This window comes from Sparus aurata, chromosome 6 (assembly GCF_900880675.1).
Source record: "Sparus aurata chromosome 6, fSpaAur1.1, whole genome shotgun sequence".
In the NCBI taxonomy this organism is placed as follows: domain Eukaryota; kingdom Metazoa; phylum Chordata; class Actinopteri; order Spariformes; family Sparidae; genus Sparus; species Sparus aurata.
In genome coordinates, this window is record NC_044192.1 from 11363428 (window position 1) to 11391425 (window position 27998).

The window sequence follows — 27998 nt, forward strand, 5'->3', positions numbered from 1 at the left end:
ACAACTCTTGACACGACATGCAACTGAAATACCAGAGGCAGAGACAGAACATTCGAGGTCCGCAGCCTTGAACCTTGATTTAGACGGAGCGGCATTCATCTGGAGGTTTTATTCAAAAGCTAAATGCAGAATAAGCCGAGCTGTTGTTGAATTTATGTGGTGAATAATTCTTTCGATTGTCAAAAAGGACACTTCACCCTGGATATCACACTTCATCAATAATATTTTCCCCACTCCAGTTTGTCAAATCAATATTGACCATTTCCAAAAATCTTACTTTGTTAATTGAAGTTGGCAGGGTGGTAATTTAGATACAATAAACAGAATTTATTCAGCTTTAATGCACTGGGCTGCTTTCTGACTTTTATCCCTGCACACAAAAAAATGTCGATTTTAGTGAAAATATCCAACAGACTGTTTTAAAGGGCTTGATGTTAATGCACATTTCTTTTTTTCAGGTTTCAGGTGGTGTGTGGTTTGTAGTCACAGTGTGCTAAATGGAGTGAGGTAATCCAGGTGCATTTTTAATCAAACGTCTACCGTCTCTTTATATATATTCTCTTTTATATTCATTTATACTCAGTAATCGCTGCCTTTATTTACATATAGAATAAATCAACGCGTTTATGATGCAGGACATTAAACTTTAAGAGGTAAACAATCACAGTGACATTTACACCAAACAGCAAACCTAATCAAGCCCTCAACTTGTGAACTCCCATTTATCTTGATTCCAGCCATGTTAACAAGCAACTTCATCTTCATTTGTGTCAGTGCAACTGGTTTACAGGAACAAATGATTCTTTAAGAGGTATTTAACCTGGCCTGTGACCCACCCTTCACTGTGGCCCCCCACCCCGCACCACCGCCCACTCAACCTCCAATGTCTTTGGAGTCACCACAAATACAAAAAAGCCTTAACAGCTTTTGGCAGTCTCTGGGTCCAGTCAGTAGAGGAGCATCAAGCACAGACTTTGCACGCCGCTGGAAGGATCTATTACACTGAAAAAAATTAGGAGAAGGCACAGTGTGACCAGACTGCTGCCTGAAAGGGAACAGAGCTGAGAGCACTGAAGACTGTGAGCAGGTAGGTGGCCCTTAAAATCGTAGGCTGGATGAGAAAATGTTCACAGTGGAGAGGAGAAATGGATTACAGTCAACCCGTTTTGAGAGCAGGTGCACAAATAGGTGCAGTGAAAAAAAAAAAAAGTTAATTGTACGCGCAGGTGACTGATGAGGACATGCTTCTATTTTCATCTACAAAGAGCTGAACATGCTGCGCTTTGAAGGCTATACAGGGGCTTACAGTAAAACAGAATGTGTCATGCTATCTAATTTCAGTTGTATGTAACCATATTAATGATGCAGATATATGTTAAAGATGGTACAGGATTTACTTACAGAGAAGACATGCACATTTGGTGTCGGAGCATGAAATCACTTTACTAAGGCATGCAGGCTTCTCAGTTTGAATTTCACGGCTTTAAATCTGGGAAGCTGGATCATCGCAGTGAGGTCAGAGCTGTGAGGTTCGTGAGTGATGACTAACTTTAGATGGTGGTATCAAATCGATATGTAGCCTCAGCTGCATGACGGGTGTGGGCTGCATTTTGGCAGAAAATAGGATTTCTTCTACATGAAAGGACTGCAGTCCGTAGTGTTCTCTCTGTGGCTGTTCTTTCTGTACTCGTGTCACACATTGTTTTTCTGTAAAAGGCAGTTATATCTTCGATGCCGTTACGCTTTGTAGACCTGTGAGGACACAATCAATTCAACAGATAAGACGAGAAAGCGAAGGAGAGAAAAAAAAAACACGCTGATCAAAACATGCTGCCACACACACACAACATGTGCAAGCTTCTTACAGGTCTTGGACAACATGTCTACATCAACTTGTCAGCCAACTGAACGAATTAGCAAATCCACTGGGACGTGGATTTTGAAGAAATAAAACCATTGGTGCTCATTTGACACCGAGAGGCCTTGTCATCAGGCCCAGTTCTGTGTGAGCTACACAGCTGAAGCCAGCCTCTGTCTCGCACACTCAGGCGCAGTCACTGACGTGTGAAGAAATGCAGTGAGGGACATTTGAGAAGCTCCCAGATGCCATTACAAGAGTATGTGGTCAGTGGTGCAGTCATCTGCGGTGGGTGGCTGAGAAGCGCGGGGACATGTCACGTACTACTGACACATAATGAGGCATAATGTGCTTGTCTGCTGGGCGGGCATCTCTTTTTAACAAACTTCAAATACCTCCACTGGCATCTACTGAAGACTGTTGTTTCATTTCATGTCACTGATACGAGAAGCAGTCCACTTGAAGTAATGTCAAGGGATGAGATGTTGTACACACGCAAAGATGAAATTAGAGTCAAACATCACAGGGTTTGACCATGCATGGACGACGCAGGCGTCACACAATAGATCACTGAATATTCTGCGGATGTCAGTGTTGAATCAAGTGGAATTAGTTATGAGACAAACTGTCAAAAACACTATAGAAGCAAATAACTGCCACGCAAATCTTTTTAATTAGGATACAACATCATGTTAAGAAAACAAGCTCATCTGTCAGGAGTGACATATTTAAACATGAAAAAGAAACATAAAGACATGGGGAGGGGGGATATTTCTGCGACAGTGGTCCAACACTTCAGATGGCCTGTCTCTTATTTTAAGCTTGGTGACTTGTAACATTGCCTGCAGTGACAGTCAGGGTGTCTACATGCTGGTTATATGAAATTATGTTATGAGGCACAGCTCTTATGTTTTAAATCAAGAGATGTGTTTACTGGGCTGCAGCCTGCAGCAACAATCTTTCAAAATCTCCGGGATAGCCACCAGGAAAGATGCTCAGGATCTATTGACATGTTGTCTACAATGTCTCCTCCCCCACAAGTCAGAAACTCATTGAATCAGAGGGGAGTCAGGCCAAAAACATTAGACTATAAATGCAATGAGCTAAAATGGCCAAACTATTCAGTGGGAGGGAAGAGGAGTGGGTTTCCTTTAATGCGACAGGACTGCTGCCAAGATGTCTCCCGTTGCAGGCTGTTTTGCTTTTACCATATGTGTTGTGTAGCTCATTTTCAAGTTCCACCAAGAGCCAAGATCACTACTGTTTCTGCTGCTGCTGCTGCTGCTGCCGCCTGGAACCTTTCTGAACATGTGCTGGAGCAAGTGTACGACCAAAAATAAAACACTTACTTTCCAATACAGCAGGATTTATTTTCAGCGGGATGTCAGGACAGACAGTAAAAATAATTAATTCAGAGACATATTTAAGATTCAGTATTAAGTTCAATTATGGAACAAATCAAAAAGAGAAGTCAGACAATAAACATTTGGTGCTTTTAGGTAATTTTCTATTTGTTTAAAGCTGAAAACCTATTTTCTTAAACAGCTTCTTATGATGAGCAATGGGTCTTATGTGAACACGGATTGGAAGGTTATTATCTTTATTATAGTTCTTCAGTGTTATTCGCTCCATATATTCTAATAAACAGTGGGGGTTTTGGCTTACTTAGTCATGAAAACATAATGTTAGAGAGAAATAGGAAAGGTTTGAAGTTTTGCATTCCCATGCGGTTGGAGCACTTGCAAAATGTAAAAGTCTGACCACATCAAGACTGCAATCATGATGCAAATTAATTGGACTTTCCGTTCAGAGTGACCTGTTTGTGACGCCACTTAACAGCAATTGAAACACCCATAAATATAAAGAAATTCGTAATCATAGGTAGTTTACGGTAACAAGCCAATAATCAGTATTGGCGTATCATCCACGTCAACACACACAACACAGTTGCGTTCACACTGAGCTGTAAGCAGAAGTCAAACAAGACTCACCTCTTCATGTCATCAATATTTTTCTGCATCTCTGATGTTCAGCTGCAAAGTTATAATGACAATAACATTATTTGCCACACCTACTTTACGTCCCTGTCCAATGAGAAGGTTAAGACCTCTTAACTTGAGAGTCATTAGGTCGAATTTTACAAGAATAAAAAATAGGAACGGTATGAAGTGATGCTTGTGACCTTTCGTAACAGAGCAGATATATGACTCACGTAAAAGGTTAAACAAGTCATACGAGTTAACTGCGAGCCTCGTAAGTGTCACATTACACCTCATGTTTTTATATAAAAACTATTTCTGGTATCTTGAATGAAAAATCAACCAAATAATGGTGGCGGTGTGCAGTTTCCCTCCCAGACTCACACTTTACTTGTGTTCCTATAATTAAGTAGTAACATTTTCATAACCAAGTGAAGGGATGACTGCAGGTTTTTCCGATGATGGCATTTCATCTTGATCTTCTTTTCTTAAAATTGGGCCTTAAATGAAATAATGTCAATCTGGACTGTGAGACCGCGGCACTAGTAATGAGTAGTATTTTAAAACTAAGCCCAACTCTTCACCCAGTTTATTTAAGGCTTCGGCAAGTTCCTTGCTCAATTAACACATGCCTCTGAAGGATTCCTTAGACAGGTATTCATCCCATGTTAAGGTCAAGTCTTACTGTAAACGCCATTGGTTGCTGCCTCTTGCTGACAGGTTAGAGTAACTGCAGTGTGCTTTAGAAAATCCTGTCTGAGCAGTTTAAAGAAACTGTTTGTTTTTTTCCCAAATGTTTTTCAAAAAGTACTGGCAACCTTGGACCGGCATCTCCTCCATGTTCAAAAAGAGAATAAGTAATTCATAGCACAACAAATTGCCAAGTTCAAAGAGACAGACACCTCAAGTTCTGAGAAGCCTGTCAGTCAATTGGTTTTTGGAGCCATGTATGTATGCAATGCTAACGATTTCCTCCTGTATTATCTTCTGTCTTGCTGCAGAGTTTTCTGAACCAGTGGAGCTCTAAAGGACGCCAAGATGTGGAAGAAGTCAAAGGTGACCGATCAAACTGCCGCTGGGCAGACGGGTAAGTGCAGGGCGGTGGATGCCTTCTCTGGTTAGGTTAGTCAAAGGGGTTTGAATTGCAGCCGTCTCCTCCTCTAATCGGAAGAATGATGAGAAAGCGGATCTATTTGACCTACAACATAAATCCTTATGCAAACTCATGATTTCTATTCAAGAAAATAAAAAACCTGCAAGACAAGAAAAACATCTGGGAAGCTTTCAACGTCATCAGTTTACAGTGTATACAAATGAAGAATACCAACTATATCTGAATAATGCTGTATTAAGTTGAGGCCTGACCATCTCCACCAAAGAAACAAAGATGAGCACCACCAGTGGGTGCAGTCCGAACTATTCATGGTTCGACCTCTGCTCCGTACAGTTTGTTGTCCACAGTGTCAAGAAAATGCAACAGCAAGTACCATGATTTTGTCAACAAGGACAAAGATGTGACGATGAAGATACAGGTCAAACACATGACTATAGATGTAAAAAAAAAGCTGTAATCACTGAACGAGGGCATGCTGTGAAATAAATAGAGCTGGACAAACAAACTCTGAGAAGAAGAAAAATACTAAGAGAAGAATACAGCTGCTGGTTAATTGGATGAGCAACAAAGTCACCATGAAGGAACAACGCAAGACTGCCAGAACTGAAGAGAAAATTGGAGGTGAAATGGTTTCCTTGTTTGACAGAAGAGAAAATGAAGCCTTATTTTAAGTTAATTTCCAACAAATTCCACAAAGTATTTGCACATAATTTCTCTCAAGCACTGTGCAAGTTTCATCCTGAGATGTCAGCCGTGAGAAAATGCCTGAACGAGCTTTCAAGTTAAGTCTAATCAGCAGTTGCACAGCGCAACATTTCACACGCTGCTTTAACAAATAAATTGCTAACATACTGTATTATATTTTGTCTCTGACTAACCATTATCTGTTGTTGCTGTTGTTGTGTCCCTGAATATTCTGTTCTGCCCAAGTTGTGTCTGCGTTTGTGCTGCCCATTCCTGGGTGATACACTGTATATTGTGGTGTTTTATGTTTCTTGTTTACATAATCCTGTCGAAGTTCCAACCTGCCATGGTGCTTTTGTCAGGATTAATATTTACCTGTCCTGTTCCCTCTCCTGCTGTCACGTTGCGTGTTTAGTCGACGGTTCCGAGGGAGTTCACCCGGACGACAAAGGTATGCGAGCAGAAAAGAAATCGAATCACACAAACGATTCACCTTCTGTTACGTGCATGACTCCATGTTGGGTGAGTTGCATGTATGATTGTGGTCTTCATCACCCCATGAAAGGCATCATCTGAAATGGATGATTCAACTTTCAGTGTCACAACAGATGCACTTCATTGTGACATTCTCAACAGTCGTCATATGAATACTCGCTCAAGGCTGTTGCTACAAGGCACTGCCATTGATTTCCATGTGTCTACAGTATCTTGTAATTTAAAAGGAAAAATGCCACTTTTTAAACATTAAGTATGTCCACATGCTGGTTAGTCCTGTACAGTATGTTGGCACAGTTCAGTCTGAAAAAGTGAACCTGCTCTACAGGGACGTCCCCAAGGAGTGGCATGATCTCTCCTAAAATCTAGCTAATTTAAATGACTGCCCCCTTAAAAGGTCCCATATTGTGTAGAGTGAGATTTCCATGATCAATACTATGAATGTATCAAAAACTTAATCCACAGTGAAATGCACACAGCCCATATCCAGCACCAGTGCTTTCAAGGAGCTGTCAGGGATTCGGATGACGTCACAACTATACAGTCACTGGCCCCAACACGACCATGGTTGCAGAAACACATTCGTAAGAAGAGAATAGAGTAGGGCTGATCATAAATACAATATCAACGCATCCTCATACGTAAACGACTAATTAGGTTGATTGTCTTCATGTCTCCCAAACAACATACATCTGCCTCTCTCAAAAGAACATCCATCACTGTTCCCAAAACAACAATGGCCTGCAACACACCATCCTACATTCCCAGCTCCATTATATTTTGGAAAGAGGAGTACTTGGTTAAGGTTAGGCAACGTAACTGCTTGGTTATAGTTAGGACAGAGAAATACTTGGTCAGGTTTACAACAGAATACTGTGGTTTGCCCTCAAATCGCTACGTACAATCCATCACAAATGTACCTTACTTAAATAGACCACTAACGTTATGTCGTGTTTGTGACTTTCATATTCACCATGTTGGTAAGTGGAAAGAACTTGCTGTTGACTTTGGGTTTCACAAATATGAAAACTCCATCGTTCAATAATTGGTACCAGAAAGAGCCACAATCAAACTTGATTGCAGTTTGAGGTGTCCTGCCAACAGTTTAACGTACATCTCTTCTATAATGGCGACTTCCATTAAAAATACCATATTGGCGACAGGGTAAATTTGGCAGCATTGAGGGGCACCATTGTATTCAGGTCTTAATAGTAGAAACAAGTTGGTAGAAACAATCAGGGCTGGTAGAGCTGTTCAATCAGAGCCGACTGAAGCGGGCCTTAAAGAGACAGGCACTCAATAAAAGGGTGAATAATGTTGCAGTAATGGACAGTATGAGAACAATTTTGTTTTTTACATTAAAGCATGAAAACGTTCTATATTTGACACCGAAATATCAGCATAAACATAAAGGTATGGCAAAATATGCAACCTTTAATAAAAAAATTGACTTGCAAATTTGGGTTATTATTGATGAACTGCAAACAGAGTGAGTTTGGTATAAATAGAAACACTATAATTGGCTTATAACAGGCTCTTACAGAATGAACACAGACACAAACTGAGTAAACCTTTAACGTTAGCCTTCCTGTGTTCCCTTGTGTTTTCTGGCCTTTCCGTGCCTGACCCGTGCACATTATCCTCGGCTTCACTGTGACGACCAGCACTGTCACAGAGACAAAATGCATTTTCTGTGATCCGAGCAGTTCAAAGGAGGTCTAAGAGCACCATGTGCTGTCAGGTTGATGCACATCATTGAGGTCTCGAGGTAATCAGCCGGGATGACACCCATGAGCTCTGGAAGCTCTTAAGCCTCACACCAGCTCTCGCTATCGTTTGATTTCTTGTATTTCTGTGACAATTACTCTGAAACAAGCACACAATACTCAGGGGTATCAAATCATAGCACTTGTCTTTCCCTCTTAGCATGACCATGAAGTAAAATAAGGACATTATGAATGCCCACCAGTTATTAATTCACATCTAGAAAAAGAAAATGTTGCAGTTCATTTCAAGAGTGATGAACTGTGACTAATGTAGTCTAATTTAGACCAATGACAGAATCTAATTGCCTTTGGACATGAGGAAATGAAAAAAGTTCAACATTAGTTATAAATTGGACAGCTGAGTGGCAAAGAACAGCAAAGTTACTGCAAGATCCCAAAAAGCCAACGATGGCTAAAGCTGCACTGATGAGAAATCCCACAACAACAGTGAGGGCGGGAGCACGTTCTAAAGGGCTTTCTGAATGCACTCTTTATCATTCATTCATTCATTTGTTCATCTATTTATTTGGAGAGGCAAGCCAGGTGGACTGACAAAGCCCCTTTCATACACAAAGGCATTTCAAAATGCTTTGTAAGCCATAAAAAAACATGAAATAAGAAATAAACACAAATTTAGAAAAGCTGAAAGAAATAAAAAAGATAAAAGCACAGAGCAATAAGTAGACGAAAGTGCAGCACTCAAGAACAGAGTGTAAATACTTACAGATGAGGAAACTTCAATATCTTCTGTATATTTTTTCCGGCTCTGTGTCGCTTTTTGGTCAGCACTGTGCATCCAGTAAGGACACAAAATACATATGATTTAATTACGCACCAATCAGTCTAACTTAAGTGCTTAATAAAACATTCAAATTTCATGAATTAATAAAGGAAAAATAACAAGAGAAAGGACCGGTGAACACATTATGAAAAAAAAAAAGAAACGTTCTGTTTTCAGACTTGATGAACTACAGAATATAAGTCATTGGTTTTAGAGTAATACCTATTCTGGTTCATGTTCATGGACCTTAGCTTCAACAGGAGTCCATCAAACATGATGCTCTTTGGAACATTTGGATCGATGACTTCAAACAAATTTAAAGCAGTCTTCCACAACAATTTGGTCAAATAAAACAAGCAGTCCTCAATGCGACTGCATTACAGACATGGTTAGAGCAGCAGCAGGCTGTCAGACAAGGACCCGGTGAGGAAACCTTCAACATTTTCGTGATTGCAACTGATTCTACAGACAGCCGTCAACGACACTTTGAAAACAACATATCAAGAAAAAATATCAGTTTGTTAATATTAGATATACATAAATATATAAATGGATAAAAACAAGTGTACAATTTCACAGAATGTATCAAATGCGTAAGTCATATTAAATATTCTCAATAATGACAGGATCCTTATGAATCTTTCTCTTCCTAATTAAAACTATTATATTCCATCCAATACTTTGTGCCAACTGACCCATGAAATCAATGCCTGGCTTAAACGCACAGCTTTAATTTCTGCAGGACATTAATAGGCTGATCGATATTTCCATGCCAACACTGCTTCTAATGATGTCCACGTCATCATCGTGATTCCACAGCGTGAACGTTCTGCTTGTTAACAGAAGCAAACTTCATGTAGTGTTATCAGCGCTCTGCCACACACTGTACACAATGTGTGCGGCACCTGCCGCAAGCAATTCACCTCCAGTGCGCTTAAGACTGCGACATGCTGAGGCACCCTGCTCGTTTCCCCTGACTTAAGCTATATACTCCATAGTTTATATTCTGCCTATTACAGGTCTTTCATGCCAAGAGAAAATAATTAAAGACCAGGGATCCCTGGACCAGCTGAACCCCTGTGATCAGCATTCAGTGATGCCCCCCTCGAGATTGCCGTGGGTTAGTTCATATTGGTACTCTCAGGGTTGCTGGGACTTCTGTGAAGCACTTAAACTTGCACTAATGTCTCAATCTAAAAACAAGAGCTTTAAATAGCTCAAAAAGTGAGCTAAGATTCATTCATTTGTACCCTGTAGGCCAGTCAAAACTAAAAAGTCAAGTGCTTTGTTTTCCCCCCACAAATTATTTCCCCTGTTGTGAGTGCTCACAATTTTAGACTGAACTGTGCCAGAAAAAAAAGTATTGTACAGTGCAAAAACAAACATAGGGGGCTTTATTATTTACAGATATCAACCTAATACAGCACATAGCACATCTACTATAACGCCTGCCGTGGCCATGAATATGAGTTGGCATATTATATAATTTTTCTTCAGAAACAATGTTCAACACTTTATCTGACCTAAACAGCTTTACACATGACAAGCTACATACACACAAGGAGTGAGAAACCTTGTATTAACTATCTTCAAGTAAGACATTTTTTAATTTAAAGTTGAATAAGAACTGTCAAATATTCTGATGAATATCCACCACTATTTTCAACATGACATAACCATTAATGTTAACAGCAAGGATACTTCATTTCATACAATATGGACTATCATCTTATTAAGCCTGCCACTGACATTAATAAATGCACTTGGGGGGTGAATGTTCATATCAGGTTTAAACACTCACTACTAATATAAGGAGGCCTATAATGTGGGTCAGTCCAAAGCCAATATGACAGAACACTTGCAAACATCTTCTTTAACAAAGTTGTTTTAAAAAATGATGTTGTAAAGCATTGGATAGTTGTCTTGCTGCATAAATTAGTCAGGTTCCTTATGGAAAGGTTCCTTGATTTCTGACCCTACTGTTGGTCTCATATTACATATTGCTCATTATGACAATGCTTAACGCAGCGAGAGCTCCATGTTGTGAGGGTGTAGTGTCAGAGCAAAGACAACACACAGGAGATGAAGAATAGGTGGGGATGTAAATTTTGTTCTGGGATAAAGAGCAAAAGAGTTTTCTCAAAATATGAGAACAAGTACAACAAGCCTTTGGTAGAGTCACATTTAAGGCGGCAGAGAGAGTTACACTAATTTGGCTCAGAACTTGTGCATGTGCTCCTGTTTTCACCATTTACATTTCACTCAATTCTGAAAAGATGTGGAAAAAATATACAAGTGTAAACTTCACGTAAGAAGTCAGGTGTAGTCATTTATCAGTTATATGAATTAGTTATTTTAGCAACAGAAGAATTGTGGCATTTAATCCAAAAACATGTTGATTGCTTTGGATAAACACTTGTCATGGATGCTCGAATGTAAAGTTTACACTGACAAGTGTTCACTGGGTTTGTCTGGTTGTCACATCAGAATACATTTCTTGAACATTTTTCGTCGATACACTGAACTTCTATACGGAGTTCGAAGGTTTACAGAGATGGCTCTTTGAAATAATTAATAAACATTTTCAACTCTCACAAATATATTAATAATAATATATTTAACCTGTCCCCTCTATAGGCTCAGCCTGTCTAACTTTTAATTTATTTTATTTTATATGATCAGGCATTAGGAAGAAGTCGAAGGTGCCCGGTGTCATGATAACACAGTTTAAGGAGGAACTTCCAGAAGGAATGACAACTCCAGATTTCACCCGCAAACCCATCGCTCTGACTATTCAAGAGGGTAAGTCTCTGAGTCTCTGAAAGGACTCAAGTCCATCACAAATGTTAGTAACAACCTGTATTTTTCAGGAGGGGCGAGGAGCCAATCCTATCATATTAAGTATTGAGATATTATTTTATTTAAGAATCATCAACATTATTCACAAACTCCCAAATAAGTCACATGTAGTGAATACTTAAAGGCTCATTTCATCCTCCCATCTTTTAAAATTGTCCCCTTTGTGATTTATATTATAAAAAGCAATAATGCCAGTTTTTCTCATGAAGTAACACAAATTATTATAATTATAAGATAATTATTATCTTTAAGAGCATTTTACCATAACTGTGTAAACAGAACAACCCAAAGAAACAATTTGATCAATTATTTGCACGTGGCTAAATACAGAAGAAAATGGCATATTATATCTGCAGCATAGCCACCTTTACTAAAAAATATAGCAATGCATATTTTGTCACTATTAAGGAAATCTTCATTTCATTTCTTCCAGGTAAATTAGCAGTCTTTAAAGCAAAAATTACCGGCAACCCAACACCCACTGTAACATGGGGCAGAGCAAATGGAGAAATTCATTATCATCCTGACGTGTGCCTGCAAAAGTACGATGAGGCAACCCAAGAACATACCATCGAGGTACGTTTTTAAATTTGCAACAAGATGTTTTTAAGGTTAAATATTCTCTTTCTGTCTGTTCACACTGCTGTGCCTATGCACAACCAAGGTATAGGGACAAAAAACACTTGGTTAGGGTTAGGAAACTGTCATGGTTTGGTTTAAAATACCTGTTTTGGCAGAGAGATCATTTATAGAAAATAAAAAAAGGCGGTTTTGTCGCCACAAAAATGGCAGGAGATGGTCCAAAGGTGGTATTTGTAGAGTAAATGCAACAGCTGCAAAAAAAAAAAAAAGTGAATATGAGTCACGTGAGGAAGATTCTGGTCACTTGTGTAGCTGCTTTCAGCGACAGGAATGCCACTTACTCTGTGTTTGCATTTCAATAGTTTCCTAAAGTCTCCCCGGAGGACGCTGACACCTATAAGTGTTTTGCAACAAATGAACATGGCAGAGCTGTTTGCACTGTCGTCTTGAATGTCATTGAGGGTAAGATCCTTTATTATTATTCCTTCAAATACTCTGTTCTTCAAGCTTGCATTACACTGAATACCCTCTGAAAAGTTGTTTTGAATTGTGACGAATGGGTTATAAATATTAAAGTGATTGTTTACAGTTGGATTCTCCAAGACCAGGGAAATGCAAAAGACACAGGTAGAAGGTGAGTTTTCAAACACTTTTACATCACTTAAGTTTTATCTAAAGGCTTGTATGCTTATTTTACATAATTTGAAGTCAAGCAGTTTGTTTTTCTGGCTGTCATGTAAAGGTTTAACATTTTAAGGCCAAAACGCATCACAAAAAGAGGCTGATGTACAGTGTCCTCGTCCCTGAAAATTCACAAACACTTCTGGGGACTTGGGCAACCAGCTGTTTACAAAGATAAATAGAGGCTGATGGTTGTCATCTAAGCTATCAATACTTGGCATGATGCAGCCACTCAGATTCTCTGTGCCCAGCCCATATATTTTCATATCAACTTGACATTTTTTTCATTAATTGAAATTACTGTGAAAAATCTCCCTGTCATGATGCACCTGTCACATCAGGGCAGTGCCACTGTGTACTGACACTCGGCACATTGATGTCTGTCTTTGGAATTGACTGAAAAATGTGAACATCAGCAACCAGGCTCATGTATAAACCCAACACAAGGTGCTCAGTGGTTTGTGATGGATCACCTTTATTTTGTCATAGTTTCCCTTTGCCCAAGAACATCAAATGGTCTTTTGGACAGAGATTAGAAAGCTCAGGTTGTTATCCTATGTTTCTCTGGCCTGAGCACTGTTAGGGAGATAGCTTGATGTTATGTTTGATCATTCAGATAATGAGCATGGGGGGCAGAATCTTATTTGGGAAGACAGACATACTCTTCTGGGATGGCAATTAGTTTGGATTGGACACTCTGCCAGCCGCACGGCTGAAACTGGTTTTGATTTATAGTAAAGAAAAACAATTTTTATGGAGAGTTCATCAAAATACTTTGTAGCTGTCAACAAAGTTAAATGTAACCAGGTCTTTTTGAATATGAGTGTAAAGGACAAAGCATGACATATACAGTCAGTGACGGATGTTTTTTCGTTATGGGTCCACAGACGTGGCGGACTTCAGGAAAAAACTCAAAAAACGGTGAGTGAAATATTCTATATTAGCTGTTTGCCTTCGAAACTAGACTGCCTACAGTTCTTGAATGCGTTTGTGTGTGGGTAATGACAATGACATTTCTCACTCTACAGTAATCCTGATGGAACGCGTGAGGAAAAGCCAATGGACTCAGAGGAGAAGGTCTGGGAAATTCTCCTCAGTGCAGACAAGAAAGACTACGAGCGCATCTGTGCCGAATATGGAATCACAGACTTCCGTGGCATGCTGAAGAGACTCAATGAAATGAAGAAAGAAAGGGAGGAGGAAATAGCAGCGGTATGTGGCCTTTTAGTTCATCTTTAATTCAACCACAAGCGCATCCAGCAAAAATTTTTCAGCGTCTGTTTATGTCTCTTGTTATTTTATTATCCCCTTCGTTTGGTCTGTCTTATACTGTGAAAGCAGAATTGTTAGTTGTTTTTATACAATTAGTTTTTCTCTTTATTTCTACTGTAGTTTGTTACACACATCAGTACACTGAAACACATTGAGGTCAAGGATGATGACTGTGCAACAATTGAGTTGGACATGGAACTCAAGGATCCTACTAGCAAAATCTTCCTGTACAAGGTAAGGAACAAACTTGCTCTAAGGAACTTACTCTGGTACAGTTTTGCTGCATTTCATCTGGTTAGCTAACATGTCCGAATGCTGCAGGATGGCGTCATGGTTCCATTCACCCAAGAGGGCGCCGACGAGCTGAAGCATAATTTGAAACAGGTTGGCAAGAAATATGTCTTCACAATTAAGAAGCTGGGTATAGAAGATGCTGGACTCTACTCCGTGGATGTTGGGGGCGTCAACGTTTTCTCCACAGATTTTAAAGGTACAATCCTGTGAAATGAGACTGAGTTTACTTTTCCTTTACTTTCCAAGGACTACTAAGGTATTGTTGCTCACCATACACATTGTTTTTCTTTTTAAATTGGATTTAGAACTGTCATTAGTGGTTTAGAAAGTGGATGGGATGCACTGATTTGTTCTTGTCTGCCTGTGACCACACAGTACCTGAGGTTGACTTTGCTGTCAAAATACAAGAGGTGAAGGCCTTGGAACGAGAGGATGCCCTCTTTCAGTGTGTACTGACTGCACCTATGAGTGAGATTAAATGGTATGGCAAAAGTGCTCTACTGACAAATGGTGAGAAACATGAAATCATCGTATCTGAAGATAAGCTTATCCACAAGTTGATTGTGCGGGACTGTATGCCCTTGGATGGTGGTATCTATGCTGCTGTGGCAGGAATCAAATCCTGCAATGCCTTCCTTGTAGTTGAAGGTAAGAAAATGTTTCTACATTTCTGTCTTTGGGGATTCTTATGATGCAACCCCAGTTACATGCATTGATATGGAATATCTTGCAGATACTTTTTGCTGACACCAAACACTTGTTAAATTCTGAATTTACCATTGAACTAAACATTAAAAACACATTTGACATGTTGTCCTTTATAGCTGATAAAGACCCTTCCAACAAGGGCAAGAAGGCAGCTCGCAAAACCACTATGGCCGGCGCCGGTGATGACGCAGATCTGGCAAGAATAGCTAAGGAGCAGCAGGAGAGATATCAGAAAGAAATGGAAGAAAAAATAGAAAAGGCCAAGCAGGCTCAAGCAGAGAGAGAAGTGACCGAAGCAGCTGCCAAAGCAGAGGCTGAGAAGGCAGCAGCTGAAGCCAAAGCTGCAGCAAAGGCAAAAAGGGCAGCGGCTGCCAAGAAGAAGAAAGAAGCTAGGGCAGCTGCTGCCGCTGGTGGTGCCGCTGGTGCTGCTGGTGCTGATGGTGCCGCTGGTGCTGCTGGTGCCGGTGGTGCAGCTGGTGCCGGTGGTGCTGCTGGTGCCGGTGGTGCAGCTGGTGCAGGTGGTGCTGCTGGTGCAGCTGGTGCAGCTGGTGCCGGTGGTGCTGCTGGTGCCGGTGGTGCAGCTGGTGCTGGTGGTGATGGAACTGATGGTGCGGGTGTTGGTGGCGCAGCTGGAAGTGGAGCCGGAGCTAAAGGTGGAGCTGAGGGCGGAGCTGGAGTCGGAGATGAAGATTTTGAGGATGGAGATGAATATGACTCATTTGAAGATTCTGATGAAGAATTTGAGGGTGAAGGAGGTGGAGAAGGAGGTGGAGGAAGAGGTGGAAAAGGAGGTAGAAGAAGAGGTGGAAAAGGAGGAGAAGGAGAAGAGGGAGGAGAAGGAGAAGAAGAAGGAGAAGAAGGAGGAGAGGGAGGCGGAAAGGGAGGGAAACGCAGGAGACGTAAGAAAGAAGGTTCACTTGTTCCAGATACAGTAATAGGTAAGAAATCTTTCTTTAATGAAATGCATGTTGAGAGATCAGCCTCAAAATTATTCTCCATGAATATTTGTCAGGATGCAATAATATTTTGTTTAAAGAAACATCTAATTGTGTGATTATTATACGAGATGCCTGATGTATATTTTATAAAAGCAGAATAGGTGTTTGTATTTTGATGTTTTTCTGTGTTCTGATGTTCGTCTTCTCTTTTCTGACAACATTTTACAATTCCCTAGCTGTTTATCATGTTGTTTGTCTTTTCCATCGACTCTCAGATTAATTACAAAATACTATTAATCTATTAATCTTTAACAAAAATGTCTTTTTCAAAACTGTCAACACTTTTATAGAGAGTCTTTAACCATACTTATCAAACAAGTATGCAGAATAATTGTACGCTGCTGTACGTATGTACAGTATGCCACACTTACATCAGATCATCGTTAGGTCAGCATGAATATAATAGATATTATATTATTAGCAGATTTAGATATTCATCACATTCTGTATAAAGCTGGTATCTATTATCACTAATAGGAGATAATTATGATGAGGAATCCACAAATCAACAAGGTGGAAAAACTGGGAAAAAGGGAAAACGTCACAGAAAGAAAGTTGTGGAGGTTGAAGAAGCTGTTGTTGGTAAGAGATGTCAGAGGTAGCATGTTGGAGACAATCTAACAGTCATTTGGGATTAAAATGACTTTGACATTTCCTACACAACTGTAGGAAATTCTCAATACCTTCTGACGTAGATGCAGCTAAATTAACAATATGTGTACTGGAGGAGTTCAACCACTGACACTTCACAAAGTTCTACACTGCTCTGCCTGGCTGCTCATACAATTAGCTAAAAGTTAGATGTGGCCCGGGCAAATAAAAAAAACATGCAGTATTTAATAAAGATTTTGCGAAGCCTCAGTGAAAGAACTGCCTTACTTGTGATATGTTAGACTGTAGAGTTTAGAGTCTACAGGTTAAAGCCTACAATATAAAGTAGAGAATGGTTCAGTTTCAATGTGTGCTGGGAAATTTTATTTCTCACATGTATTTCCATTGAAAACTGTAGGCTTTAAGTATTAACTATCTGCTAGAAGTGGCAGATAATTAATTATTTAACAAACACTGATTAATAAAAAACATAGTATAGTGCGCGTCTAGATGTTTGTTTGTATTTGTGCCTCTTCTTGGAAGCAGAAAGCAAAGTAGCATGTATATGCTATGCTAATTCTGCATTCTCTTGCATCTAATCCTTTCCTTAAATATAGATGTGTTCTATATTTGTGTTTTGGTTTAATATGTGTGCCTTTGTGTTTCTTTATGTTTGTCTTCCTGTTGTTACAAACACCTTGTGCAACTTGTGTACAAGTTTGTTATGAGGGTTGAAGAAAATGGAAAAGTTAATTTACCAACAGTGGCCTGATGTTTACAATGGTGTACTCACTAAAACAGAAATATGCATACACAGTCTTTTCATCACATTGATGAAGCTGTATGTACGTCTGATTCTACACACACTACACACGCTTCATTTTCACTGCCACTTTTATTGATACATGTACAGCATATGGATGTAGACGTGCCGTTAAGCATCCGTTTGTATGTCAATACTTGCGATGCTCCACCTTTCATTATACCTGGAAAAGCGGAAAATGAAAAGCGGAAAGCAACTTTACCAAGTGTTTCATCACTGAGCCCTTCCAACAGCTGCCATCACACACAGCTGTGGATATATGCAGCTCTATTAGCACTAATGCATCACAAGGGCTTGTAAACCATCACTGCTGTATAATCTCATTCATTATGACTAATAGTCAGAAAAATGATCAATGATTAATTCACAGAATTCATATTGAAACTGACTTTATAAAGTGCTTTTCTATCTAGGATCAAAAGAAAAGATCAGGGAACAACAGGGAAGTAATGGCTCCGATGTAAATTAAAGAGCATAAGTCCTCTGTAAATTGAAAAAAATAAATCAGTGAAGCTAGCAAACAACTGAAACAAAGAATCATTTCCTCTGTGGTTTAATCTCTCCCCTTATATTCTATGTCCACCTGTAAAACCTACGTACACCATGTCTGAAGTATGTGTGAGGTACGCACATCATCTTTGCAATTTCAAGTCAAGTCAGCGCCTGAACCTCACAGTGGATCTTGAGTCATTTTGTGTAGGAAAAGGAGTACACGTGTTTTTGGGCTGTACACCCTGTTTAAACATCTGGCAACGGGTGCATTCGAGTTGAGAACACAAAAGGTGCCATTTTGACAGATTTTGGGGTATTTTTTAAATTCAAGTATCAGCAATTTTGCCACTTGTTGTGGTAAAATATTTTATAAAATATAAACGATACCATGCATCCAGTTAACAATCCAGAAGGCCTTTGGGTTATTTCACAATGACACCTTTAATGTAACCCATCTTGAATTGCAAGTATAATATCATCTTTTCCCCCACCCTCTTCTACATTGAGTCAATGTTTGTCATTTCTGTCATTGCTGCTGATCTTTTGTTTATGCTCCATGCTGATTTAATTGTTATTGTTACTGTTTTCATTGATGTTATTCATAAGGCATATCCAAGAGCAAATGAGAAACATTGGAATGATGGTAATTACGATGATATCCCCTAAACTGAAAACCAAAAAACACAGAAGCGAGTGGTGCCAGTGGTGATAATGGCAACGGGCCAACTGCACGCAGTGATGAAGCTGCTGAAAGTGGTGAGGGTGCAGACAGTGGTGAGCCAGCCACAGCTGGCAGGCGTTCAGGCCGTGCACGAAAAGGCCCATTGATCGTGGAGACAGTTAGTGGTAAGATTACTGGTGCTGCTTTAATTGCTGCATGGGAAGCACAATCACTGCACAAAGTCATTTGATGAGCGGATGACTTTCCCAGTGATTTGAGGGTTAACATCAAAAGTGTGTGACCACTAAGCCGAATGCTTCATTTGATCTCTAATTGGTTAAAACCCCTTTTAGAATGATGAGAGAGTTTAGCAAGAGTGGATTTAACCTTGAGAGTGCTTTGAATAAGTGATAATCAAATCTGATGCACTAATGTTTTCTGTCTGTACTACAAGATATAATCATTTCTTCAGTTACCATAATAACTTTTGAATTGTATTAATCAAATTATATTTTAGACTTTTTTAGACATTATATTAAAACTGGTTTTAAAATTTTACTTTTTTGACAGATTCTTTATCAGCAGCCAATGTACTGTGTTTGTAGACTGTGTGAATGTGTGTGTGTGTATGTGTGTGTTCGTTTGTGTGTGTATGTGTGTGTGTGTGTGTGTGTAAGTCATGCACCTATGCTCTCTGTTAACAAACATGCTTGCTTTATTAAATGTTAATTCAGGATGAGTCAGTGCTATGAGGTCAATTAAATAAGCAAACTGATCCTCTTCTTGATACAACATCTTGCAACACTTGTGTTGAGACACATTCTTCCATAATTTCAAGACAGAGGACAACCGAAGCTGACTTTCCAAGATGACCATGCTATCAATCGATGTCTACACAAGACTGAATTCACATCAAACAGACAAGGATTTTTCCCTCTCACTGACCAAGGAAGTCTCAGTCTTGAGGGGGTAATTTTATGTTTTAAGAATGTGTATTTCTTTGAAGACCAAGTCAACAGAAGCAAATTAAAGCTTCGATTACAATGTTCTTTTGAGCACTGCCAAGTCAACTCTGCATCTTTCAACAAGAAGAAGGCAGAAGGTCTACCAAAAGACACTCTCTTCAAGTTTACAAGAGTGCAAAATGCACTATTCATACATCCAAATATTAATCTCTTCAAATATATATATCTCTTCAAATATACATATATATATATATACACATATATATATATATATATATATATATATATATATATATATATATATATATACTATATATATATATATATATATATATAGTATATATATATACAGATATATATATATATATATATATACATATATATATATATACATATATATATATATACATATATATAACATATAAGAATATAGAGAAAATAGACAAGGATAGACAAGAGAGAAAGAGAGATATAGGACACATAATAGAGAATATACAGAGAGAACAGAGATAGAGAAGAGAGAGAGAATTAGAGATAGAGAGAGACACAAGAGATAGACACAGAGAGAGAGACACAGAGAGAGAGAGACACAGAGAGACACAGAGAGAGAGAGAGAGAGAGAGAGAGAGAGAGAGAGAGAGAGAGAGAGAGAGAGAGAGAGAGAGAGAGAGAGAGAGAGAGACAGAGAGAGAGAGAGAGAGAGAGAGAAGGACAGACAGAAGGAGAGAGAGAGAGAGAGAGAGAGAGAGAGAGAGAGAGAGAGAGAGAGAGAGAGAGATATAGAGAGAGAGAGAGAGAATAGAGAGAGAGAGAGAGATATATATATAGAGAGATACATATATATAGAGATAGATATATATATAGATATATAGAGATAATATATAGATATATATATATATATATATATACACACACATATATATATATATATATATATATATATATATATATGATTTTTATTTATATTTTTTACATAAAATAAGTATGTAAACATGTATTGTATAACCAAATGGCATTATTATATAAACAATATCATCAGAAATGCACAAAGAAAATTTGTGATGTTGGAAAAGTGAGGTAAGTCTGTACACATCCAGACATGGATGTCTGAATTCATTGTAATTGTAGATAAACAATTACAGAAACTTAACAACTTAACAACAACTTGTATGCAGATTTCAGCTGTTGGCTGAGTACATTCACTAATGTACTGGTTGAAAAATCCTTAGATCCTGGTGTTCACTTTCATGCTGGGCTTTCTGACTGCAAAGTCATTATTGGAGAACCAGCAGAGCTGGAGTGTAAAGTCAGCAGTGAAGAGTGTGAGGGTATCTGGTACAGAGATGGAAATGAGGTAAGCAAAGGGGATAATGTGGGCTTTAAGTAGCATATAGGCTGTGATATCATTGCAGTAAGATAGTCAAATAAGAATAGGTGACTATTATATATGCATATACATTAGAGCTGCAGATAAGACTGTAATTATATTTGTGACAGTAATTTGCTTGTGTTTTTCCAGATTAAATCTTCTGAGGGTATCACCATTTCAAAAGAAGGAACCTTCCACAAGCTGAAAATTCACAAAGTCACAGAGGAATTTGCTGGAACATATAAATTTGAAGCAGATGGAAGGAAGACAGAGGCCTCAATTGTTGTTGAGGGTAAGAACATTTTCCTTACAGAAATTCCTTCTCTGCATCAAGGGGTTGCCTCATTCATGAGAGTACAGCATATTGTATACAGTATGACTACGCTAAGGTTAATCTAAAGTGCATGCATAGAAACTAGATAGCATGTCTCTGCTTAAAATATCTATCTTTTTTGCTAACCATTGCAGATCCACCCAGATTTGATACTGAGGAACTGGAGGCATTTAAAACCCCTGTAACTGTGAAAAAAGGACAAAAAGCTGCCTTCAAACTACCTTTTATTGGACGGGACCCTATTAAAATTCAGTGGTACCTTGACGGTGAAGAGCTTGCAGATGAAGGAAATATCAAGTTAGAGCATGGAGAGGGTTACACTCGTCTACTTCTGAACAAGCTGCAGCGCAAAGACAGCGGTGAAATCAAGATGAAACTCAAAAATGAGTTTGGCACAATTGAGGCCATCAGCCAGCTTGTTGTACTGGGTACGTATACAATTTTTTACATTTACAGTATGTTTTATGTACTTGAAAAGTAAGTAGCCTACAAAATACCTGTCTAATTCTTTTGCTACAGAGTAGGTGGTCTGTTCAGCTGAGACTAATACTCTACATACTACTTTGACTCTGGCAGATAAACCCACTCCTCCAATGGGACCTCTGGAGATTGTTGAAGCCTCCTCCTCTGGAATTGAATTCAAGTGGAAACCTCCAAAAGACAGCGGTGGCTGCAAGATAGACAACTATATCCTGGAGAGAAATCAAGTTGGCCGCAACACTTGGAAAAAAGTGGGACCGATCGGTCCTGATGCCAAATTCAGGGACACCGATGTAGACCACGGCAGGAGGTACTGCTATCGCATCAGAGGGGAGACTGAGATGGGCACCAGTGAGCTGATGGAAACAGAGGACATTCAAGCTGGTACCAAAGGTAAACTCAGACCAATGATGTACCAGTCATTAAAATAGAGAAATTTCTAGGACTTCACCAAATAACACTTTTGTACTTACTAAGTAGAGTTTTGATGTGATGAGCCAAACTCTTCGCAGATTTGTGATATGCCAGTTTCCTTTGGCATATCTGGAACTCAACTTTTTTGAGGTTATCCCAGATGCTTGAGTTTTTCTAAATCTTGCTAGCATCAAAACTTGCAAGCCTGGCTGTCACACAGTCATGTGTCACAGTCCCGGGTTCAGTGCAGTGCTGGTGACTACAGAGGGGAGTTGGGACACACAAAACTATCCAGTTTTATTTTGGATTTTTGATGTAATGCATAAAAAAGAAAAAAACACACTGACATTCAATACTGTTGAATACTGATTTGAGTGTCAATTCCCATGGTGATGGTTGAAGCTTCAAAGCTTTCGGGTGAGCCCAAAAAATGTTGCTATTCAATGGAATAGTTGTGACTTTTAAAATTACTCCCAGGAATGAATACAATCCACACAGAGCTTTGCATCAAGTTGATGATCACACAAAATTGCACAGTTGACCATTAATATAATGTCATTATAGTGTTGATCTAAGGTATGAATGGTGCACCGTCAAAACCAATACGAGGTGGCTCTTGTAGATTTTTAGTTGTTTTGCACTGTACAGTTTTAGTCATGTCTCCTAAGACAGAGAATATACGGCTCCACAAAAGACACAAGATTTTCATTAAGTTGTAAGACAGTAGTCTCTTTATTATCAAGTCTCTGCAGTTAACTACATTATAAAATTGCACAGAAGAATTTCCATATGCCATGTTCTGCTCTTGATTCTGGACAAGCCTTTGTAATCATGATCAGTTCTCCCACAGTACAAAAAAACCTTTTAGACTCAGAAATTATTTATAGATCCCAATCTTTTTTCTACATAGCATACCCTGGAGCCCCATCAGCACCAAAGGTCGTCAGTGCCTTCAAGGACTGCATCAACCTCTCTTGGTCACCTCCAGCCAACACTGGAGGAACCAACATTCTGGGATACAACATTGAGAAACGCAAGAAGGGCAGCAACCTCTGGGGTCAGGTCAACCCACCTGACCAGATGATCACAGGTTACTCTTTTATTCATAGATCATCTATGTTTGATTATGTTATGACAGCCTGTTTCAACAAGGTGAAGGTTTAATGAATGCTGTAATTTCTGTTTATCATATTTTGCCTACGCAGCTAAGGGATTTGGTGTTAAAGATGTGGTTGAGGGCATTGAGTACGAATTCCGTGTGTCAGCAATCAACAACTCTGGAGCGGGTGAATACAGTACACCATCTGAGTTCGTGTTTGCAAGAGACCCTAAAAGTAGGTGGTCATTGTTATCACTCATTACAATCAATACAGAGCCAACAAATTGCAGCACTGAATATGAATCATATGTTACAGAGCCTCCTGGTAAAGTCAAAGACTTCAAAGTGACAGATTCCACCTACACAACTCTGTCCCTGTCTTGGACCCAACCCAAGGACATTGAGGGGGTTGAGGATGAAGCCAAGGGATATTTTGTGGAGATCCGACCTGCAGAGAGCACAGAATGGGATCGCTGCAATTCAAATCTAATCACCATGACCTCCTTTACAGTGAAAGGCTTGAAGTCAATGGCCATGTACTGGGTCAGAGTCATTGCTATGAATGACGGAGGAGAGGGAGAGCCACAGGAGCTGGATAATTACATCCTCGCTATGCCCCCTCCTGGTGAGAAAAACACTTCAAAGTTACATATGTCAAATAGTTCCATTTGTATAATGCTACAGGGAATCCTCTTTTACATAGTTGTATTCATCAGTTGTATAGTAAAGAAGATAGAATTTAACATCTTCTGAAGGTAGAAGTCATTGTGAAAGACTAAATTGAGTAAACCTGAAGAGATTCATAGAAAATCAACTTGGAGTTACTGTGATCGGGATCAGTGAAGCCTGGGTTAAACAAGACAAACGCACTGATGAACTGAGCAGTCTATTTGGCTTTTAAATCTTATCACCAGTCATGACAGATGAAAGCCACGACCAAGACTTTTTGTTACTTTAATGTCAGTATTTAATGTGACTTAAAATATGTTTATCATTATACACCTTCTGGCCACATTATTAGGTACACCTGTAACATTTAATGCAATCCTGTGCAACAGCTCATATATGGAACATATATTACGATACGATACTATACAAAATACCTTATTAAACTGAGGTCCACCATACATATAGGACAAACAAGTTGGACAATAATAAAGGAGACAGAGTCAATATGACCGTACCCTCACATATTCAACATATTCATTGCTAGCAGCATTCCATAGCACTTTCTTTGGTCACAGTCCAAGTCATTGAAACCATGTCATCATCCCATCAATTAACATCGACACTGTCATTATTGACAGAGACAATGTTCATCAAAAAACTTCATTGACTTCCTGAATCTCTCAGAGAGGCACCTCCGCAATTTGACCTGAATTAAGCTAATAATGGCCAGTGTTTCTAAAAGCTTTTTTAAGAAAGGTGTTAATTACTACTTGTAATACTTGTATCATAGTGGTTGCTGTTAATGGTGGTGTTTCTACTGTTCTTCTTCCTTCATGCTTAAAATGGCCTGAACAAGACATTTGAGACACTAATCAATATAATGCAGCCCAATTTAACAGCATTGTAAACTACAACCTCAATAACAAGTATATTAATAAATGATTCTCTGATAGTCAATCAAAATTGAACATTATCATCTTTATATGGAGGAACATATGGCAGAACAGTTGTATCGGATTGTATTAGATCTTATAAAGTGGTCACTGAGTGTATGTTTTGTGTAATGCGACTCTAAAAATGCAACAGCAAACATAGTTTATAAAATCAGGATATCAAACAATATGTACATTTGCAGAAAAAAATACTGTGTTTTTGTAGAAATCAAAAAATTTTACAACACAATTGTAAGCACCTAAAACTAGTTGTTGTCAATTTGGTTGAATTATAGTGATAAGGCTATGTTTGGATCAGAAATGAATCATCATAAGTTATTGTCTGGTTTTCCCTGCCATCAACATCAAAATTAATGACAAAAAGTGACCAATTTTTCACCCAATTTCCACCTACTTAGTGAGACCACGATTCACTGATGCCAAAATCAAGAGTTTCATGGTGGTGAGAGCAGGAAATTCTGCACGATTCAACATCAACTTTGAGGTAACTACGGACGTAATTAAAAAGACTTCTGACAATGCAAATATTTATAATGATAACGTTAGTCTTCTGACAAATCGGACAAAGTATATTTCCCTATTTTTGTAGGCTTCTCCTTGGCCTGATATCACCTGGCAGAAAGATGGAGCGCCAGTGTCTAAAAAGGTAACCATCAGCAACACAGAGGGAACATCTCAGCTTCTGATTCCTTCTGCTGAGCGCTCAGATACTGGAATCTACTCTATCATTGTCAAGAACATTGTCGGTCAAGAAACATACAGCATTGAAATTAGAGTCACAGGTGAGTAAAATACTGTATCAATAATTTACTCCTTTTCCATATACTGTCAATAAAAAGAATTTTAAAAAAAAACCTTCGTATTTTAACTCCAGATGAGCCAAAGCCACCAGGTCCTGTGGAGGTCGACGAAAACGTGCCTGGCACAGTGACCGTCTCATGGACCGCGTCGCCAGATGAGAAACGTGATGACAGGCTGCACTACATGGTGACTCAACGTGACTCAAGTAAAAGACAGTGGCACACCGTTGCAGATCACATCTTCAACAACAGATTCACAGCCTGCAACATTATGCCGGGCCGAGAATACCAGTTCCGAGTCTACGCAAAGAACGACATGGGCTCCTCAAAACACTCTGAATCACCAAAGTGGCTGATTACTGCCAAAAAAGGTATGGAAATGCAGACACAGGCTTAAGCAAATACAGTACTTACTTACTACCCACATATTACTACACTACTACACTACAGAGTACTAAGGCTACCAGCAGATCTGAATTGTCTGTGTACTTTCTTTCCCTGTGTATCTCTATTAAACCAGCTAATTCAGTGTATTCAATAAGAAGAGACTGATGCCATTTGGACAAAGTACAGCATTGTTTTTGTTTATTTGTTTGCTTTGTCTGTTTCTGTGTGCTTTAATGACATTGCATTCTGGGCAATGCAATGGAAGCTCACAAACTGGTTCATGTGTCGATCCTGTTTTAGACTGATGGCATCGCCCCCGTTTAGAGCTCACATTATCACATTATCGCAAATATTTTCTTCCCTGCAGAGTGTCCAAACCATCAGGCCGTCACATTAGCAGACGCAGAAACAGAAGAGTAAACATTATTTTTGCTTTACAATTCTAACTCCATGCAATGCATATCTGCTTTCTTCCAGAAAAGTTCACTCTAAACATGCCAGAATCAAAGGTCACTGATCTACAGTGTCCTCCCAAGTTCATTGTCCCACTGAAAATGCACACAGCTCCTCAAGGGTATGAATGCTACATGAGTTGTGCTGTAAAAGGAGACCCGACACCACATGTCACATGGCTCCGCAACAACATCAGTTTGAATACCAACACTAACTACTTCATCTCCAACACCTGCGGAGTCTGCTCACTGCTCATATTGAGGGTCGGAGCTAAAGACACCGGGGAGTACAAGGTTGTTGCTGAAAACGGGATGGGAAGGGCCGAGTGCTCCACCAAACTGACAGTCAGAGGTAAATTTTAAATAGAATGTGCCTACGCTTTAAAGACGCTGTAAATGTTGTGCATACTTACTTACTAACAATATCGGAAATCTGAAACAAATAACTGGCTTTCTCTTTCTTTCTTCCAGAGTAAATGGACAAACTGAAGATGGTAGAATTGCTCTAAAACACCAACAGAAACCAAGCTGCTGTTGGGAGTCACATAATTTATCTTCAGAGTTAAGCAAACCCCTAGAATGCAGTAATATTTAATGTGATACCTTCCTTTAAGGTTTTTAACTATTTGAATAAATGGAAACCTCTGCAGGAATTTGCTCATCAAAGTTGAACTCACAATAAGGTCTTGGGCGTAATAAGTTGCTGAAATATAAGCCACGCATTGGTTTGTTATTTGTTTGTTTTAAATTTTGCAATTTCTATAGAATGGAAGCTTGAAATACTAAGTTGCAATCTCACATATTTGAACTGCAATAACATGCATGTTAAACCGCTAGAATATTTAGACTATATGACACTTTGAAGAAGTTATTTATTGAAGTTATATGTTAAAATGTTTGTCTGAGGTGTATGGTACTGTTTTTCTTTCAGTTAATATTTAGTTGGAGGTTTTTGTTTCAATATATAGTGATTGTTTGGTTGCAATTGTTTTGTTTTTCTCAACTGAGGATTTAAAATCTTCCCCTCAATTAAAAAAAACAAAAAAAAACAATTTAATACAATGTTATTGTCTGTTCTACCTGTGGACATTTATGTGTGGGTTTGGTGTAAATAAATATTTCATACTGCTATTGTGAATGATTTTATCTGACCTGCATCTGACTTTGAAAGACATTAAACATTTAACACAAAATACTTTTACAATGACAATAAAGACACATGCTGATAGACTTGGACATATATTGTGGCTCTGGTTCAAGTCTTACAAAGCCAGCAGGAATCATAATTCAGGCCACTTTATTATCCCCAAGAGAGTTTTATGTGAATTATCTATCTCCAGTTGTCTTGTGTTACCTCTCCAAGCATTTTTGTGGGGTCAGACATCTGTCCAAGTTTAGAAGCACTGAAGAAGAGACGGGGTTAACGGTTACACCCACG

At 39.0% G+C, this 27998-nt stretch overlaps 1 protein-coding gene and 1 long non-coding RNA gene across 8 annotated transcripts in view; one reads left to right on the top strand and one right to left on the bottom strand.

The window, feature by feature from the left end:
* Positions 1–27998, bottom strand: part of LOC115583046 (uncharacterized) — a 39627-nt gene that overhangs the window by 11078 nt on the left and 551 nt on the right. For all 3 annotated transcript variants that reach the window (XR_003984296.1, XR_003984295.1, XR_003984294.1), the window contains exon 2: positions 3850–3891. This is a non-coding gene — a long non-coding RNA (uncharacterized LOC115583046). The remainder of the gene's footprint in view (positions 1–3849; positions 3892–27998) is intronic.
* On the top strand, positions 915–27609 carry igfn1.1 (immunoglobulin like and fibronectin type III domain containing 1, tandem duplicate 1). 5 transcript variants are annotated; one of them, XM_030419419.1, is made up of 27 exons: positions 922–1087; positions 4839–4924; positions 6051–6086; positions 11360–11479; positions 11970–12112; positions 12481–12580; positions 12708–12752; positions 13687–13720; positions 13828–14011; positions 14192–14305; positions 14393–14561; positions 14741–15013; positions 15190–16011; positions 16549–16653; positions 18665–18823; positions 20833–20957; positions 21123–21264; positions 21441–21734; positions 21883–22179; positions 23111–23290; positions 23406–23534; positions 23616–23924; positions 25320–25405; positions 25511–25703; positions 25796–26092; positions 26586–26912; positions 27032–27609. In XM_030419419.1, exons 2-27 carry the CDS (start codon positions 4876–4878, stop codon positions 27034–27036), a joined length of 4737 nt encoding a protein of 1578 aa, XP_030275279.1. In that variant the 5' UTR covers positions 922–1087; positions 4839–4875; the 3' UTR covers positions 27037–27609. The 5 variants fall into 5 exon arrangements, with proteins under 5 accessions (XP_030275280.1, XP_030275279.1, XP_030275282.1 ...); XM_030419420.1 differs by lacking the exon at positions 6051–6086 and having other exon boundaries at positions 915–1087; XM_030419422.1 differs by lacking the exon at positions 18665–18823.